The sequence below is a fragment of the Fundulus heteroclitus genome, chromosome 13, assembly GCF_011125445.2.
Source record: "Fundulus heteroclitus isolate FHET01 chromosome 13, MU-UCD_Fhet_4.1, whole genome shotgun sequence".
NCBI classification, from domain to species: Eukaryota; Metazoa; Chordata; class Actinopteri; order Cyprinodontiformes; family Fundulidae; genus Fundulus; species Fundulus heteroclitus.
The window spans coordinates 33,545,197-33,564,518 of record NC_046373.1 but is presented as its reverse complement, the minus strand read 5'-3'; the positions used below and the strand labels follow the sequence as shown (position 1 = coordinate 33,564,518).

The following is a 19,322-nucleotide window of genomic DNA, read 5'->3' as shown; positions in this document are numbered from 1 at the left end:
CTCCTGAGGGGAAAGATGTCGGCCAAGGAAAGGAGCCTCCTCCGTGCTTACTGTGAGGGACAGAGCCAACCAGACCCGATGGACTCCTTTCCTGGCCTGATCCTGGGTTTCCGAAGCAAAGTGGACCTCTGCTCTCCAGCTTGGACCCACAGAAGATGGTTTTATTCACTATGGACCAGAAAACTGTTTATAGAGTCTGCTCTAAGGTGATGAATCAAACACACCTCGAGAACCGTGCAGTATGTCTGTGGACTGCTAAACTTGCTGGTAAGTACCCCAGTGGAGGACTTTATATAAGCCTCCAATTAAAAAGCAAACTGGTGATCTCCAATGGAGGATTTTACATGGTGCCATTGCCACAAACTCGTTTTTATCCGTTAATAATCGGGGTGTTTTAAATGAGTGTCCTTTCTGCAGTCTGTCTGAAATCATTTTTCATGTTTTTATGGATTGTAATAGACTAAAGACCATTTTTAGCCTTTTAATGAATGTTTTTAGTCTTTTTGGCACAGTTTTTACTACTTTATTTATTGGAGGAGTGTGCCAAAATAAAATTAATAAGTCAAAGGCTAAACGTTTTATTTTGTGAGGCAAAGATGGCTATTTACTTGTCACATAGAGACAGACTGCAGGGAGGACCTCACCTTGATGCTGTGGCTCTGTGAAAGTGCAACGTTAAAGCCAGAATTAGGCTGGAGTTTTACTTCCACAGAGCCACGCAGAACATGGAGGATTTTATGCAGTTGTGGGGTTTTAAAAAGATTTTATGTGAAGTGTCTGAAAGAGGAGAACACTTCAATTTAACAAGCTTCTTATTTAAGAATTTTATGTAGATGACACTTGTTTTTAACTAAATTGTTTAATTGTTTGGCCTTTTGTAATTAAAGTTTAGTTAAAAAGTCAAAAAAGTCTTCTTCTTCTTCTTTATGGAATTTTTTTGCCAGTTGGCACACAACCAAATGGTGCATTACCGCCACCAACTGGTATGGAGTGTGGATCAGAATGGCCACTTCTTATTTATACTAAACAAAACAAGTCACAATCAAATTAACAAAACATTATAAACAAAACCAAAATAAGATTTCAAATCCTCTCAATTACATTTATTAATCTAAGATAATGAAAAACAATCACATAACACTTATCTCTTGAGTTTTTTCTAAGTATTTCTATTAAATCAAATTGTATTCTTTTGTTTTTTAGATTTTGAACAATTTCTCTCCTTTCTCTTTCATACTTCCTACAGTATACCATAACGTGTTCAACTGTCTCTTGTTGCTCACAATATTCACATCTGCCATTGTTATGTTTACCTATTTTGAATAATGTACTATTTAATCCTGTGTGCCTAAATAAATCTAAGTCCTAATATAATTGTTTCTTCTCTTCTGTTCGTCCCTGCCCATCTCATTTCACCCATTCTCCTCTGGATCATGTAAAACCATCTTCCTTTCCTCTCTTCCTCCCATTGCTTGTGCCACCTTTCCTTAATCGTCTGTTTAATAATGCTCTTTATTTCCATCTAACTAATTTTAACTGACACATCAATGTCTTTTCTTGTTGTAGCCTCCTTTGCAGCCTTATCTGCCATTTCATTTCCTTTAACTCCCATATGTGCTGGTACCCACAAAAATATGACTGTAATGTCCATCATTTGAATTCTGTACAATCTTTGCTGGATTTCTATTAAAATATCTGGTCTACTGTCTGAGTGTTTTATTTGTAAACTGATTAGTGATGAAGATAAATCTGAACAAATAATCACTCTCAGAGGTCTTATTTCTTCTACCCATTGCACTGCAAACAAAATTGCTAGCATTTCTCCTGTGTATACTGATATATTGTCACTTGTCCTCTTTCCTACTGTAATATGAAACTCTGGAACAATAAAATATACTCCTATCTTGTTATCTAAACTTTTTTGATGCATCTGTGTAGATCTGAATGAAACTGTAGTAACTATTAATATGTTCCTGTATTGTATTTGAATTTAAAATAAACCCCTTGACCTTATTTCCCTTTCGCAATAGTGTTAGATCTACTTTAGATTCAGGTAGTATCCAAGGTGGTACTGCTGGTAGTGGTACTGTTGGACTGAACATTAAATCAGTTAATTCTAATTCCATTGCTTTTTGTCTAACTGTCTACCCAAAGCTTTTTCTCTCCCTCTTCTCCATTTCCCAACAAGATGTTAAAGTGCTCTGTGCTGGATGATCTTCACTATGACCCTGTAAATTAGCCCAATATGCAAAATACGATAAGGGTATCGCAACTCGCCCACCTTTACAGGTACTTGCCCCTGCACCATCTGTGGGCCAGTGGCATCGCTCGCTCTCTCTGCCTCCTTCCCTCAAGGCTCCACTCGGTCTCTGTGACTGGAATAGGAGTTGTGTAGCTTCAGCAGGTTATCAAATGGACACCCCCCTTCACTGGTGTTTCATTGATTTAAGCCCATGACACCTCGGAGGGGCTCAACGGCAGATCCAGCGTCCTGGACCCACCCCCACTGAATGCCACCCAACTCTGTCTTCACTTTCCGTTCACTTAGTGCTTCGGCTCTGCCACCGCACCTCCCGCTGCATCCAAATCCAGCGAGATGCCTCCTCTGCCCGCTTGGTGGCGTTGGCTACAAGCCGCTTCCTGGCCAGCCCTTCGATTCCCAGCAGTCCAAGGGCTCTCCAAAGCGACCGTCCAGCAAAGCCTCTGCAGCCCACCTCCACTGGGAGATTCCAGGTCTTCCATCCATTTTGCTGGCTCTCTAGGATGAGGGCTTGGTATTTATTGAGCTTACGCTCATAGGCCTCCTCCATCCTCTCTTCCCAGGGGATAGTCAGCTCGATGAGCACCACCTGTTTGGTACCTTTAGACCACAGAACAATATCAGGCCTCAGGCTAGTGTGGGCTATCTCCTCAGGGAATTTGAGCTGCTTCTTTAGGTCTGCTCGCATCTCCCAGTCATTTGCCGTGGCCAGGATCCCCTTGCTCCTCCCTCCTGCTGCTCCACATTCTCCTGCCCTGATAAAATGTATAAAACGAGGCCCTTTGGACATCTGTCTTGCCCTTTTCTTTGCCTGCTTGATGCCATCGGCCAATTGAGCAAGGATCTGGTCATGACGCCACCGGAACTTACCATCTGCTAAGCTTGAGTGACATGAAGAGAGGATGTGTTCAAGGTTAGCCGTCCTTCCACAGAGCTTGCAGCTTGGGCTCTTGACCATTCTCCAGGTGTGGAGGTTTGAGGGAGTAGGTAGGACATCATAAACAGAGCATAAAAGGAACTTGATGCGGTAGCCTTCCATGCTCCAGATGTCCTGCCAAGTTAGAACCCTCTCTCTCGCACTCTCCCATCTAGTCCAGCTGCCTTGTTTGTTCATGGCTACCGCCTTGACATGCCGGCTTTCCTCCTCCGCCTTTCTGACTTCTTTCAGCACCAAGCCTCGCCTCTCCTTTGGGTCTGCTTTGTTCCAGCTTGTTCTGGTGGAGCAACCCAAACCAAGCCTTCCCTGAGCTACCGACCCGACAATGTCTGCGTGATGCAGTCTGTCCTCTGCCTCCTTTAATGTTCTACTGGCTGACCACTTTCGACCTGTCCAGATGATGATGTCTGCCTGACGTACTCTCTCGTCTTTACTGTCTCGCAGCATCATGGACTGGCGCGTTTTTGTCGCCTTGTACTCTTCCACCACTGATGTTATTGGCAGCTGTAGTTTGCTGCCTGTGCTGTACAGGCCAATGGAGCAAAAGCTTTTTGGGATGCCCAACCATCTCCTCAGGTAGGTGTTCAGCTTCCTCTCCAGTCCCTCAACAGTGGAGATAGGTACCTTGTAGATCAGGAGAGGCCAGAGCAGTCTGGGGAGAACCCCATGTTGGTAGCCCCAGGCTTTATACTTGCCCGGGAGGCCGCTCTTCTCCAGAGATGTCATACAAGTTTCTGCCTGGCTAAGCATCTCCTTCACACTCTGCCTGTCATTGAGGTCCGCCCTGTACCACTTTCCCAAGCACTTTACAGGCTTTTCCTGGACAGTTGGGATGGTGTTCTCTCCGATTTTGAAGCAGTACCGATCCTGAACACGACCATTCCTCAGAACCAGGCTCCTAGATTTTGCCGGTTTGAACTCCATCCTTGCCCAATTGGTGATCTCAACCAAGTCCTCCAGAATCCATCTTCCTTCTGGTACTGATCTTGCTGTTATGGTGAGATCGTCCATGAATGCTCTAATGGGCAGCATCTGGACTCCGCTTGCAAGTACTGCACCTCGACGCAACTTCTCTGCTGAATTGACAAGAAGGTTCATCGCTGCGGAAAACAGGATCACTGAAATTGTGCAGCCCGTGACAATGTCCACTTCCAGTCTCTGCCAGTTGGTGGTGAATTCTCCACAGGTGAAATGCTTGTTAAATTTGTTGAAGTAGTACTGCAGGAGCACCTGAAATCGCTCGGGGATGTGGTAGGTCTTCAGCGTCAGCTCCACTAGCTTGTGGGGTATTGTTCCGTAAGCATTTGACAGATCAAGCCACAGTACTGCCAGGTTGCCATGGTTTTTCTTTGCATCCTCAAGGATTTTGGAGATAACGCTGGTGTGTTCAAGGCAGCCAGATATCCCTGGAATGCCACCTTTTGTACCGCAGTGTCCATGTACCCGTTCTCCAGCATAAAGGTGGTCAACCTCTTTGCCAGGATCCCCATGAAGATCTTAGCTTCCACATTGAGCAGTGAGATGGTGCGAAACTGCTTGATCCCTGAAGAGTTCTCCTCCTTAGGGATGAAGCACCCCTCCGCGATCAACCAGTCATCAGGAAGGTAATTGTTTAGAGATAACTGAATTCTTCTCAATGTCGGGAAGTCTGAACAACAACAACTCTTAATGCACCAAGTGACTTTTGGCACAAATTTACCGCAGCGTGGGTGGGATTGTATTGTAGTCGAGCAGAGGCTGTTTTGTGCGAGCAGAGGCTGTTTTGTGCGAGCAGAGACCATTTTGTACTCGAGGAAATCTTATAAATGATATTTTGAGTGCAAGGTTTGCAAAACAATTTTTTGTGTGAAACATATCTTTTTGTGTGCAAAACAAGTTTTATTTGTGTGCAATACCTTTTTTGTGTACAACCTTTCAGCTGAAGACTGTTTGTGAGTGGGGGGGGGGGGGCGCTGCCGTACGGGTTCGTGTGAATCGCCCGGTGGACGGGCAGGGAAAATGCATGACAGCTTCTGCGGTGGCTGGCGACAGGCGGTGCGCGTACCCCAGCGGTGCTTGGCTGCGAGGGCCACTCATCGCCGCTTGCGGCTTTGATTAGTAGTATTTTTTATTCTTGGGACTTTTGGAATGGCTTTTTGGAGGCCTAAACTTGCATGAAAACTCACCAAACTTTACCAAAAATTGTCCCCTGCGTGAAATCGCATGATTTTAGTGTAATTGAAAACGGGCGTGGCAAACCAGCTCAACAGCGCCAACTAGAGTAAGTTGGGCCAAACCGTAACACGTAGTAAGCTGAAATCTTTTACCTAGGTAGATCTTTTAAAATCATGAAAAAAAAGTCTCTTGGGGGTATGCTCTTAAACGCACAGGAAGTCGACCATTTTGGGTCAAGGGGTAAAATATTGCTGGGTTTTGCCACCAACTTTAACGAACTTGTCCTAGGCATTTCAATCTATCTCTTTCAAATTTTTTCAGCGTGCAGTTAAGACATGGGGGATTGAAAGTTATCAAAAGTTTGAAGAAATATCCATATTTGCCTTCATTATGGCACATCAACAATCAAGGTGGTGGAAAACCATTAAAAACGCATAAAAACAGAAAGCCAAGCCATGCTTTGTCTGAGAATTATGAAACTCGGTAAGCACCTTCTCCGGCCCTACAAAAAAGCCTCTTGGAGCAATGGTGTACATCTTACAGGAAGTCAATGATTTTTCATCAAAGATGTAAATTTCTCATATTTTCTTGTGTTGCATATGATGGAACTATTCCTACAGGATTACAGTTATGGCATTCAAAGTTCCTCCATAAATTCTTCACACATAGAGGATCAAAAGTTATCAAAAACAAAACTGGGAGTTGGTTACACAGGAGAAGAGCCTGATAGCTAAAGGATTTGCCTCCCATTCTGCTTTTAGAGACTTTAGGAACCACCTGAAGACCCGGAGTCTGAGAGTGAAGTGCTCTGTTAGGAATTATGAAAGCTGGTACACAACATATGCATGTGGAATATTGCTAAAGTGTTACTTTAGCAATATTCCAATTGCTAAAGTGTTACTTTTACATTATTACTTTTGGGTGTGTATCCACCAATATTTTATATTTGATCGAACTCCTCCTAGGGATTTTGAGCGAGCGGCTTGAAACTCGGCCAGTCTGATCATAAGGCATGGCCAATTAAAAGTTATCAAAACGGTGAGTTTTTGAGCATGCTGAAGGGGGGTTAGCAGGGGTCAAAGTTCACCTACTCGTCATGAAACACAAAACTGTTATATCTCCTACACAGAAACACACAGAGGCACCAAACTTTCAGTAGCTGATCACCACTAGGTCTCCTACAATATCCAATGGTCAAATGATGACATTGCTTAGGCCATGCCCCCTGACAACAGGAAGTGTCATGTTTTATTGTTAACAATTGCTATGTTACCCCTCTGAGCTAATCAACATGAAACTGTGTCCACAGACAGAAGACATGTCGCTGTGTTGTGGATTCCAGGCCCAACTGGATTCCATGTAGCAGTGCGGCGTGGCGGCGTGGCGAAGTCACCTGAAACGCCGCTGCCATATGTCCATACTTCCATAGGATATTGACAAATTTAATAAAAAGTAACTTAAAATTACCTTAAAAGGACAACATTTTTAAAAGTCAAAAGGCTTATTTAATGCTTTGAGAACATCTCTTCTATTCGGCTACAAAATCAACCAAAACAGGATGATCTTTTAAGCTATAAGACCATTTTTTAAGATGTCAATACATAGATTTTAAGCTGGTGGGTCGCCACTGCCTCCGGTGGCCAAATTCATCGCTGCATCAACTGATCTGCACCAGTTTTATCTCATCATGGCAAAATAATTTTTTCTCTTCATGTGTGGCCTAATACTCCATCGTAAAAGCACCGCTGTCGTTACCGCGGGTCCTGGGGAAAAAAAAAAACAAAACGCTGCTCCTGGAGGGAATTTTTGATTATGCTCACGCATAGATGTGTAATACTTCTCATTGCAATTCAGACAGGCGCAGACTGCACCGTGCAGTTCATTTTAAAGAGGCAGTTTTGGCGCATATTCCGACAGGAATGGGCTGCGGGGAGCCTAAGTGTGTTGTCGTGGGCGTGTTTACCCGCTGCAGGTAACCGCTGTGAAACAATCAGAAAGATTTCCCTGATTAATAACATCTTTATGGAGCGCTAGACTTATTGTTACTATGTGCTGCTTTACCAGTTCTCTCTCTCTCTCTCGCTCGCTCGTCATCGGACAAAAATCAAACTGCTTCGTGTTTGTATTTGAAATTGTGCGTCAGACTCAGATTTAGAAGTGTTGTTACAACGTTTGAGCTGTAACTGCAACCGTTATATATATCTTGTAACTTTACTGAACTTGCAGCTTAAGAAGATTGGGTTTGACAGACAACACCAACTGTCCCCTCAATCCAGTGCACACAATACCACAACAGACCTCATCACGCTCTACAGTACATCAAGAAAACTAAATCAACTAAAACAAGTTCACGAGTGCACATGAAATGAAGTTAATCCATATTTGTGTGTCAGGGTATCTAAGCACTCTCCAGAATTTGACATCTCAGCCGAACCTGTAATAATTATAGAAAGTAACGTTATAGTTGTTCTGCCTTTTGTTAAGACAGCAAGGAATTCATGTCGTGAATACATTACATAAATAAGATATTAATTAATTCTTAGTCAGAGGAAATCCATGGTAAAAACAGTTAGAAACGTTTTGGGTTCATATTTAATCAGAGTGAGACATCACAACTGTATAGATCTAACAAAACCCCTAAACACATGAAATAACAAGTAACTTTAAATAACTAAAATGGTTTTATTAACTTTTCACATAAAGCTGGAATAACAGCTAATAAGATACCTTTGATTAAATTGGTATACTAATGTTTAAACCAGTGGTGTCAAAGCTACGGCCCGCCGAACGATTTAGTCCGGTCCGGTGGCCAAATGCATTATCATTATTCAACGTTCGTGTGAATCGCCCAGTGGACGGGCGGGGAAAATGCGTGACAGCATCTGCGGTGGCGGCCGGCCGGCGGTGCGCGAATCCCAGTGGCCAATAGGCCGGAGCGGCGCTTGGCTGCGAGGGCCACTCGATGCCGCTTGCGGCTTTAATTATTCTTGCTTTTATTTCCTCTCGTTTAGATTATTGTAACTTTCCATTTATTTGTTTTAACAAATCAGCAGTCACTCGTCTCCAGTTGGTCCAGAATGCTGTAGCAAGGGTTGGTGTTAACAGGAACAAACAGAAGGGATCACATCACACCGGTTTTATCCTCTTTACATTGGCTACCTGTGAAATTCAGCATTTATTTTAAAATTTTAGTTTTGACTTTTAGAGCTTTTAATGGACAGGCTCCCCAATACATCTCAGACCTTTTAATCCCTTACCCTTCTGGTCGCATGTTATCCTTGTAAACTGTTGTTATATTTCTATTTGTTATTTATTACACTCTGTAAAGCACTTTGATTTGTATCTGTAAAAGGTGCTATAAAAATAAAGTTAAGTTACTTACTTAACTTTATTTATATTCAATTCAATTCAATTCAATTTTATTTATATAGCGCCAAATCATGAAACATGTCATCTCAAGGCACTTTACAAAGTCAAGTTCAATCATATTATACAGATTGGGTCAGATTATACAGATTGGTCAAAAATGTCCTATATAAGGAAACCAGTTGATTGCATCAAAGTCCCGACAAGCAGCAGTCACTCCTGGGGAACCGTAGAGCCACAGGGAGAGTCGTCTGCATTGTACATGGCTTTGCTGCAATCCCTCATACTGAGCAAGCATGAAGCGACAGTGGGAAGAAAAACCACCCATTAACGGGAAGGAAAAACCTCCGGCAGAACCGGGCTCAGTATGAACGGTCATCTGCCTCGACCGACTGGGGTTACAGAAGACAGAACAGAGACACAACAAGACAGACAAACAAGCACAGAAGCACACATTGATCTAGTAATCTGTTCTACATTAGATGGTAGTAGCGGGTGAGCCGTCTTCTCTGGATGATGTCACAGTTAACAGAACGCCAGACCAGGTGTACCTACTATGAAGAAAAAGAGAGAGAGCAAAAAGTTAAAAGCTGAAATGACGACAGTCATTTCAATGTAATACAATGCAAAACTGGAGAACAGTAGACTGAAGAACAGTAGAAATCAGTAGAGTGAGAAAATTAGACCCTGATGTCCTCCAGCAGCCTAGGCCTATCACAGCACAACTATAGAGATAGCTCAGGGTATGAGCCACTCTAACTATAAGCTTTGTCAAAAAGGAAAGTTTTAACATTAGTCTTAAAAATAGATAGGGTGTCTGCCTCACGGACCAAAACTGGGAGTTGGTTCCACAGGAGAGGAGCCTGATAGCTAAAGGATCTGCCTCCCATTCTACTTTTAGAGACTCTAGGAACCAGCAGCAGACCTGCAGTCTGAGAGCGAAGTGCTCTGTTAGGAACATACGGAGTAATCAGAGCTCTGATATATGGTGGAGCTTGATTATTAAGGGCTTTATACGTTAGAAGGAGAATTTTAAATTCTATTCTTGATTTAACAGGAAGCCAATGAAGGGAAGCTAAAATTGGAGAAATATGATCCCTCTTGTTGATTTTCATCAGAACTCTTGCCGCAGCATTTTGAATCAGCTGAAGACTTCGAACTGCATTTTGTGGACTTCCTGATAGTAAAGAATTACAATAGTCCAGCCTTGAAGTAACAAATGCATGGACTAGTTTTTCAGCATCACTCCTGGACAGAATGTTTCTAATTTTGGCGATATTCCGGAGGTGAAAAAAGGATACTCTGGAAACCTGTTTAATATGGGATTTAAATGACATGTCTTGGTCGAAAATAACACCAAGATTTTTTACTTTATTACCAGAGGCCAAGTTAATGCCATCCAGATTAAGGGATTGATTAAGAACTTTATTTTTTGAAGACTCTGGCCCAAAGATTACAACTTCTGTCTTGTCAGAATTTAAATGCAGGAAATTTAAAGTCATCCAGCTTTAAATTTCCTGCATATAGAGGGTGGGTGTGGCCTATGATTTGTCTATTCTACGTTGTGAGTTTTTGCATGATAGGGAGTCCATATTTCCATACCAGACTATTATGGATGAAGTGAGTATGCTTTGAATGATGACGGTGTAAAACTGAAGCAGGATGTTGTGCCTAACTCTGAATTTTTTGAGTTCTCTCAAAAGTTTTATATGCAAAGTTCAGTCCTCATGAGTTTCCTTCAATTCAACTCAAAAATACTTTATTAATACCAAAGGGACATTAAAAAAGAGAAACTGAAGTAACAAAATGATTTTCCATGTTGGAGATTTGGTCTGCTTTTGAGGTTTTGTCACTAAATATTTCAGAGATTTTCAGAGACAACCTGATAAGTCTCTCCTATTGTGACAACGCTTCGGGCAGCCTCTCTCTATTTACCTGTTTGGTTTTCACTTACCACACAGTGACACCAGCAGTTACAAAACCTCCCACCAAACCCTGCTCTGGACAAACATAAAGGGGTGACGACTCAGCCTGGCCTTTCTGAGTAGTCTGAGCCTTTCTCATTATGACTGAAGTATTTCTTGACCAGCTCAATTTGAATGACATCTGAAGGCTAAGGAATTTGAGTTTATGTAACCTTTCCGCTGATCGATTTCCGCAGCTCATACTGGGCCAACCAATACTTCTTTTTATCCCCAGACATGAAGGCTTTACATCTGTTCCTGAGTTTTGGATGTACATCAGCATTTGATTTGGGAAAACAAATCAAATGCTTAAAACGACTGTGACTAGATTAGCCTTCAGCTGTTGGGTGTATGTAGGTTTAAGTAGAATAGCTAGATGGTCTGATTTGTCCAAGTGGGGTTTAGGCTAAGCAGTGTATGTGTTCCTGGTATAGCTGTAACAGTGGTCCACTGTTATTCCCTCTGGCTAGGAATCTCACAAACCAATACAGTTTTGGCATATATTTCCTAAGATTGTAATTACTGAAGTCCCCCAAAATAATAATAATCACTATCAGGGCACATCTGTGCATGTCTGGTTATCATGTCATGCAACTCAGGTAGGGATTTACACTGACAATAATACATGCAGTTCTCTGGGCAAAAATAATAGTCTGCATTTTAAAGTTAAAGATTCAACATCCTCTGAGCAAAAACATAAATAATTTGGGAGCTGGTAAACTAGGAATGTTTACCAGGATAGACCTTCCTCCTACCCGGATCTTTTAAGTCCTGTCACGATTGACTGTGAACTTGGTGTAATATGCTTGTCCAGTATATCCCCTCCATCAACAAACATCAAGTTTTGGCTCATCATTTCCAGCTGGATCAAGATCACTTGATCATATTTAATGTTTACGTATGCAGTTAACTTAACGCTAACAATAAAAACTTAAATAAGCAACAAGATAAACAGATGTCTGACTGAGAGTTTTGTTGAACATAGGGGAGGGCTGTCTTGGAGTTTTAAAAATATTTTTTTAAACTGCTTTTTGTATTTTCTTGGGTCATCTCTGAGAATCTTTAAAATATTTAGTCACAAAAAAACAAAAGCAGACGAAACAACAACTCTCCAACAAGGCAAATCCTTTTTTCCCCCCAGGTACTGTATATGCGAACTTGTTAAATGTAAATAATTACGTGGATTTCTAAAAGAAGAGTTTTCAGCAATACAGGTGAAATGACATTTTTTTTAAAGGTTTTCCTTTTTATTCATACAAGATTGCGTTTATCTAAAAAAGGAATTTTAAAATAGAATATTCTAAAAGACATTTTAAATTGATCCAGAAGTTACTCTTACAATAATTAGTCTGTGGCAGGCACAACTGTTTTCATTATACTATTACTATTGTGTCACAAGCATATCCATTATCTGAACAAGAATATCAATTATGAGTATGAAGGGCAAGCTCCAAAGAAAACTGCAGTAAAACATCAAACAAAAAATATTGCCATCTGCACAGTAGTGTTAGGAATTAGATTTAAATTTGCATTTCTACAAGTAAAAGGTCATAAAATACTCCCGAAATCATCTAATTATTGTTGAATCTTTTCATGTGTCTCAGCTGTCCAATCTGTCGTATTGGTGAATTTTACTGAATAAAGCCTTATGACTGATGTTCCATTAGGCTTACATGTAAATTTTATATGGGTGAATTGTGGGGACATTGTCTCAGGTCTGATTTTTGTTGCTGTAACAAAACATTAAAACAGGTCAGGTAGGTGAAAGCAGGAATCAGCTTTTTAGCCTACAAGCCATGGAGGTTGCAGACGAGGCACCCCACTGCTCTCCAGCCTAAAATCCAGGGATGTAAAGGAGGATTTGGCTTCTCAAGCTAAAGCCAAAGTAGGAATTGCTTGACTGGCCATCACAGGCAGCTACACCCAAACTTGGTGATGATTCTCCTCTTATCTGCCTCTCACCATCAAGCTGCTGTAGCTCCTACTTTGTGGTGCATAAACAATATCTCCACCAGTGTCATCTCCAAATCCTCCCCAGAGATTTATCTGGCTGTTGAAGTAGAAAATTAATATTTTACAGTTCACTTTCCTGATCAATTACCTACAAGCTGTTGCTGTTTTGTGAGACTGGTTGTAAGAAATCCTTGTAGAAAGAAATATAATAGTCTGTGGGAAGTCCTCTCCTTTTCCACAGAAGCAGCTAAATCAAAATAGAGAAGAGTTATAAATGAGATTGTCTCTAGTGGGCTCCCCGATTTTGAATGCGCACATTTCTGGCATTGTTGCAAAACAAATTACAGCTTTTAGTCGATAATTACAGCTGTCTAATTTCAAGATGTTATAGACACACTGGGTTGATTGGAGTTGCCAAGTGCTCCTTGATTCAAAGCCAATTTGAATATTTCAGAATTGAATATGTAATGTTATTATTGTTCACTGATTAACATCAATGTTCTTGTGGTGCCTTCAGGCAATTTCTCACTGATAATACAGTTGTATTTGTAACCAACTGTGCAGTGATGGGGTTTGTCTTGTGATAATCTGTTCTCTAATGGCATGTTTGGTGAATAACAAAGTATTTCAACCTTCAGAAAGACCCTTATTATTGAGGTGTTAGCTGTTTCCCCTAAGGTCATTTTCTTGCACTTTAAGCTATCCTGTATATTACATTCATAAAGATACAAGATGGTATGCACATTTATTGACAACCCTGGTAACAATTTGTACACTCTAAAAAAGGTTAAAAAATAAAACAATAAAACTTTATAGACCTGCTGGCGAGACCTTATTGGGGCTTAGATTCACAGGTAAATTCACGAGGAACTGATCGCCCCAATGATGGAGAGTCATTAGCCTCATCGTTTGCCTGGCTCAAAGGAGGAATGTTGTGGTCACATGAATGGAGATGGGAATTCGGGTGAAACTTGGCAGTAATCAAACCTATACACCAGTTCATTGTTATTGTTTTGATCCGGTTTTTTCGCGCATGCTCGCCGGACTGGTAGGCAAAAGGCGAACACAATGGCGGACGCAAACAAAGGAAACGACGATTTCTCTACGTATTTTTCTTCTTTAGATAACATATTATCTAAAGAATCACTAAAGAATGCAAGCAAGCTCCCTGCTGGCTTGCATTTTCCTGCGTTTTACTTTTTATCTCTTTTTTATCTCTTTGCCAAAACCACGGAAAGTTGGATTTAGTTATTTTTATTTATTTTCTTTTTATTTATTTTTGATTTTGATTTTGCAAAGATGCCTACCTTCACCACAGTGGACCTTGACACGCTTCTACAGAAGATCGCTGTTATAGAACAGAAGATATGCCAACTCGAACTGAATTATGATGTAAACGGCGCGTATGGAAATGAAACAACCCTGCCTGCCACTCCAAACGGGGACCACCAGCCCAGCAACTCTCTGAACAAGCAGATCCCTGAGGAAAATGAGAATCCCTGGATCACTCAGGGTGCAAGACCAAAGGATCAACGAACCCCACGCCTAGACAAAGAAAACTGGCCGAGACTACAGAGAGATGTCCCAGGACAAGTGAAACAACAGCGGGCTGTTCCCACAACAAATGATAGGAGTAAACCTGCTGGAAATGCTGGAATTCCTTTACGAAACAGATTCGCTCCGCTCTAAAATGTGACCCAGGAGAATCATGACAACACTCAGAGGTACGTCAACGACTTTCGCTCTAATACATCAGAGAAAAGACATGCCACGGGGCCAAGGACCCTGATTTTATGCAGTGGGTCTGTATGTGGGATTAAACATTTCTGTAACAAGAAAAACACAGAGGTGTTCATTTATAACGATTCGAACTATGGCCTGGTGTCTGATTTATTAGACATCCTTCCAAGGATCTTGAAAGAGCGCCCGACCTTGGAAAAACTCATAATACAAGCTGAAGCCCTGGGCGACGTCACCCGGATAAGAAAAACAGAAGTATTGAAAGAGGATTACATTCGTCTGTTGAACTTAGTTCATGGCAAAAATGTCAAACAAATGGCTGGAAAAAACATGCAAAGAAACAACTGTAACCTTCATAGACAACTTTAACATCTTCTGGGAAAGAAGACATCTGTTTAGCAGCAATGGCTTCTTTCTAAATAGGTCAGGTGCAAAACGACTGATTTCAAACATCTTCTATTCTGTGAACCATACGCCATCAGCTTTGTCCCAAATCAAAGAACATCCAGTGCCTAAACAAAAGATAAGCCCAGTGCAGCCCGGACAAACCAAGATAAAGATGGCCAGAAAGATGACACAGAAAGAGGCTACATCAGAATTACAGGAGGATTCATCCCAGATCTCAGCAGGACAAAGAGAGGACCAAGAATCGCCATCGTCACAAACACCGATCCAGACTACACCCGCCTCGCCTTCCTCTCCACAAAGCCCAGAGGTTCCTTTTCTGGATTTTTCTCACACCATGAACAAAGTCCTTAAGATTGGTCTACGGTTGACATCCTCTCCACATATTAATTCTGAAAACCACAGTTCTGTGACTAAATCAGCATCTTCCAAAGGACGCAGAGGTCCAGATCCTCCTCCTCCTCTACATATCACAGAACATGCCTGTCCTGAAGACCTTCGGATAACGTCCTTGTGATATACAGCAGGCCCTGGCTGTACGTTTATCAGTCAAGACCGCTACCAGCATAAGCCTGGGCCTCCTGACGGAGAACATGGAATATCTGTTATGGTACGTGGCAGAAATAAGAAAAGCAAAAGGAAAACAGACAGGAATAATCAGTCGTACTTAAAAGTCATAAACTGTCAGATGCAACCTGCCACAAAGACACCATCAACCACCAAATCATATAAACTGGGTTTATTAAACATTAGATCTCTGTCAGGAAAATCCCTTTTAATTAATGACTTCATTATCGACAATAATCTTGATGTTATGTTTTTAACAGAAACATGGTTACATGAATCTAATGAAGCAGCCATTCTGCTGGAGTCGACTCCTCCAAACTACAATTTTCTTTGTGAGAGCAGACAGCAAAGGAAAGGTGGAGGAGTAGCAACATTGTTTAATGATTCACTAAAGTGTGAAAAGGTGTTTTTGGGAAAATTTGACTCTTTTGAACATTTGGCTCTCCAGGTAAAGAGCCCGGTACGAACTATGCTTCTGAATGTTTACAGGCCTCCTAAGTCCACATCAAACTTTTTTAATGATTTCAGTGACCTGCTGTCTGTGATATGTGTTGATTATGACTTTTTAATTATTGTTGGAGACTTGAACTTTCACGTTGACAACCCTGAAGACAGAAGTGCAAAAGAACTGTGTGACACACTTAGAAACTTTGGTTTAACACAGCATGTTAAACAGCCAACACACAAACAGGGACATATTTTAGACTTGATCATCACTAAAGGTCTAAACATTTCACAGGTCAATGTAACTGATGTTGCCTTATCCGATCACTTCTACGTTACCTTTGAATGCATAATTTCCAGTGACTCATTTAGCCGAAGGGACATCGTAAGAAAACGCACCTTTAAGGACAATGCCACAGAAAATTTTATTCAAGCTTACTTTGCTACTTCAACCTTGGGCTGCAACTCAGTAGATGAGCTAGTAGATAACTTTCAGTCTAAAGTCTCAGACATCATTGACTGCATTGCTCCAGTTAAAGTGAAGGTTTTTTACGGGAAGAATAAATCTCCTTGGAGAAATGCTCCATCAGTTAGAAGTGAAAAAAGGGAATGTCGCAAAGCTGAACGCAGGTGGAGAAAGAATAGACTCCAGGTTCACTATGACATCTATAAAGAGAGACTTTACAGATATAACTTACAACTGAAAAATGCAAGAGAATCTTTCTTCTCTGAGATCATTAAGAAAAACATTAATAACGCTCGTGTCTTATTTGCCACAGTCGACAGGTTAACAAATCCTCCTGTGTCAGTGGCTTCTGAACTCCACTCCACCAGGGCCTGCAATGAATTTGCTAACTTCTTTACTGAGAAAATCCAAAAAATTAGAGGATCGGTTTGTACTTCCATATCAACACCAGAACCAAAGCCGTACTCAGCTGGAACTTATCCTGACAAAATGTCCCAATTCAGCCAAATAAACCACAAAAGCTTAGAGCAGATCATTCAGCAGCTAAGTTCCTCTTCATGCTGTCTTGATGTTCTACCCACAGCTTTCTTTAAAAAAGTTTTACCTGTCATAGCGTCTGATTTGACTCAGATAATAAACACGTCCCTCCTGTCAGGTGTTTTCCCCCAGTCCCTAAAAACAGCAATTATCAAACCACTGCTGAAAAATAATAATTTAGACAAACTTCTACTCCAGAACTACAGGCCCATCTCAAACCTCCCTTTTATCAGTAAGATTATTGAAAAAGCTGTATTTCAACAATTAAACACCTTCTTAACAACGACCAGCCGATTTGACGTTTTCCAGTCAGGTTTCCGTGCTCACCACAGCACAGAGACAGCCCTTATCAAGGTGTTTAATGACATCCATATAAATACAGACTGTGGAAGAACCACCGTGCTGGTACTATTGGACCTTAGTGCAGCATTTGATACTGTTGATCACTCCATTCTGTTAGAACGCCTGGAGAACTGGGTCGGCCTCTCTGGTACAGCTCTCCACTGGTTTAAATCCTACTTAAAGGACAGGGAATGTTTAGTATCAGTAGGTAACTTTACATCAGAGATGACAAAAATCCCATTTGGGGTTCCCCAAGGGTCCATTCTGGGTCCCCTCCTTTTCAATATCTACATGCTCCCTCTAGCTCAGATAATAAAAAACAACAACAACAACAAAAACAAAAACAACAACATCAGCTACCATAACTATGCAGACGACACACAGCTCTACATCACTATGTCACCAGGTCACTATGAACCAGTTCAGGCACTGAGTAAATGCCTAGAATAAATCAATACGTGGATGTGCCAAAATTTTCTTCAATTGAATAAAAACAAAACAGAAGTAATAATATTTGGACCAATAGAGGAGAGATCAAAAGTTAACACACAGCTTCAGTCGCTTCTGGGGTCCGTTCTTCGTACGTTGCTTAAAACATCCGAGATCAAATGAGACATCCAAGATGATTTCATCCGGCTAATCATGATCCGGCTAATTGGGTTCTTCCAACACACCTGTTGTTTACGATTAGTATGGCTGGATTGAGTTATCTGAGACAACTGCGCGTTCATGCGTTTGTTTAAAAGGGGAAATGTATCGATAGTAGAAACAATGATCAGCAACGCTGCTATAGGCTGTTCAGCATGAACAAAGAACGCCCACAGTTTTTTTCCCAGCAGAACAAAAGCTTTTAATGGAAGGTTATGCCGAATTTGAGTCATTAATTAAAACACCTAAAAATCTGTTAAAGCCAGGAGAGAGGGCTGGCAAAAAGCAGCAGACAAATGAATGCGTAAATACTGTCCATGGTAGATGTTTCTATCACTTTCTACAGTATTAATTTTTGCATTTTAATAATCTCATATTTACTTTGTTCTTTTATGTCAGAGCCTCCACGGGACCCACTAGAACATGGGGACAAGTAAAAGTGAAATACAAGAATATTCTACAAAATGGTAGCCTTTAATTATTATACTGTATTTTAAAAAGGCACTTGTTATGTCAAGACATCCAAATTTCAGTGTCATTCCTTAGGCACGGGAAGTAAAGGACACGTGCAAACTGGGAATTTTAACAAAAAAAAAAAAAAATCTTTATCCATAAAAAATTAAAATTTTTCTTTTCCAAGTCATCCACAGTTTACACGGTAAAACTGTATTGCTCCGTGTCTAGATAATCCATCCATAGTTTTTTCTAATACAATATACGGCTCGACAGGAAGCAAGCCTTTCAAAGTAAACTAAACTTCACAATAAAAATGGCCCGAACAAATCTTCTTACTGAATATGATAAAAATAAAAAGCAAACCATCATACAAATAACTTAAAATTTTAGATTTATGGCTCCAACACCACTTTTTCCTCTTTAAAAGCCACTGTTAAATGATGTTTGTCTGTTTATAACAGCCACCAAGAAAAATCTCTACACTCGCGCTGCTCTAAAGGATCCTGTCTATTGCGCAATACGCGATTAATTCGAAAAAACTCTGCAAATTATTCTTGCATCTTCCGCAACAGGTTGCAGTCGTAAAAATGGACATGGCTACCACAGACTTCCCATCTCCTCCGCTTATACAGCCGTGATCTAATCTTGTTTACATGAAATAAGCCTGCTCTGGAGCAGGAAGTCTTTCGAAGAACCAAACGATCCAAGATCATGCCAAATCGTCAACAATGAAATCCTGCTAACTGAGTTAGCGACGTACGAAGAGCGGACCCCAGCTAAAAACCACTAATCAGGCCCGAAATCTGGGTGTAGTGATGGACTCTGACCTGAACCTCCAAAAGCATCTAAAGAAAGTTACAAGGTCGGCTTTCTATCACCTGAAGAACATTTCTAGGATTAAAGGACTGATGTCTCAGCAGGATCTAGAAAAACTAATCCATGCGTTTATTTTTAGTCGAATTGATTACTGCAACGGTGTCTTCACAGGTCTGCCTAAAAAGTGGATCAGACAGCTGCAGCTGATCCAGAACGCTGCTGCCCGCGTCCTCACTAAGACTAAGAGAGTAGAGCACATAACCCCAG

The 19,322-nt window shown here is 41.1% G+C and overlaps 1 protein-coding gene across 1 annotated transcript in view; it reads right to left on the bottom strand.

The window, feature by feature from the left end:
* Positions 1-2,540: 2,540 nt before the first annotated feature.
* LOC118565482 overlaps positions 2,541-19,322 on the bottom strand; it is a 23,062-nt gene continuing 6,280 nt past the window's right edge. The window contains 2 exon segments of the mRNA XM_036145894.1: positions 2,541-4,618; positions 4,621-4,774. Of these exon segments, the coding sequence (XP_036001787.1) occupies positions 2,541-4,618; positions 4,621-4,774 (2,232 nt within the window).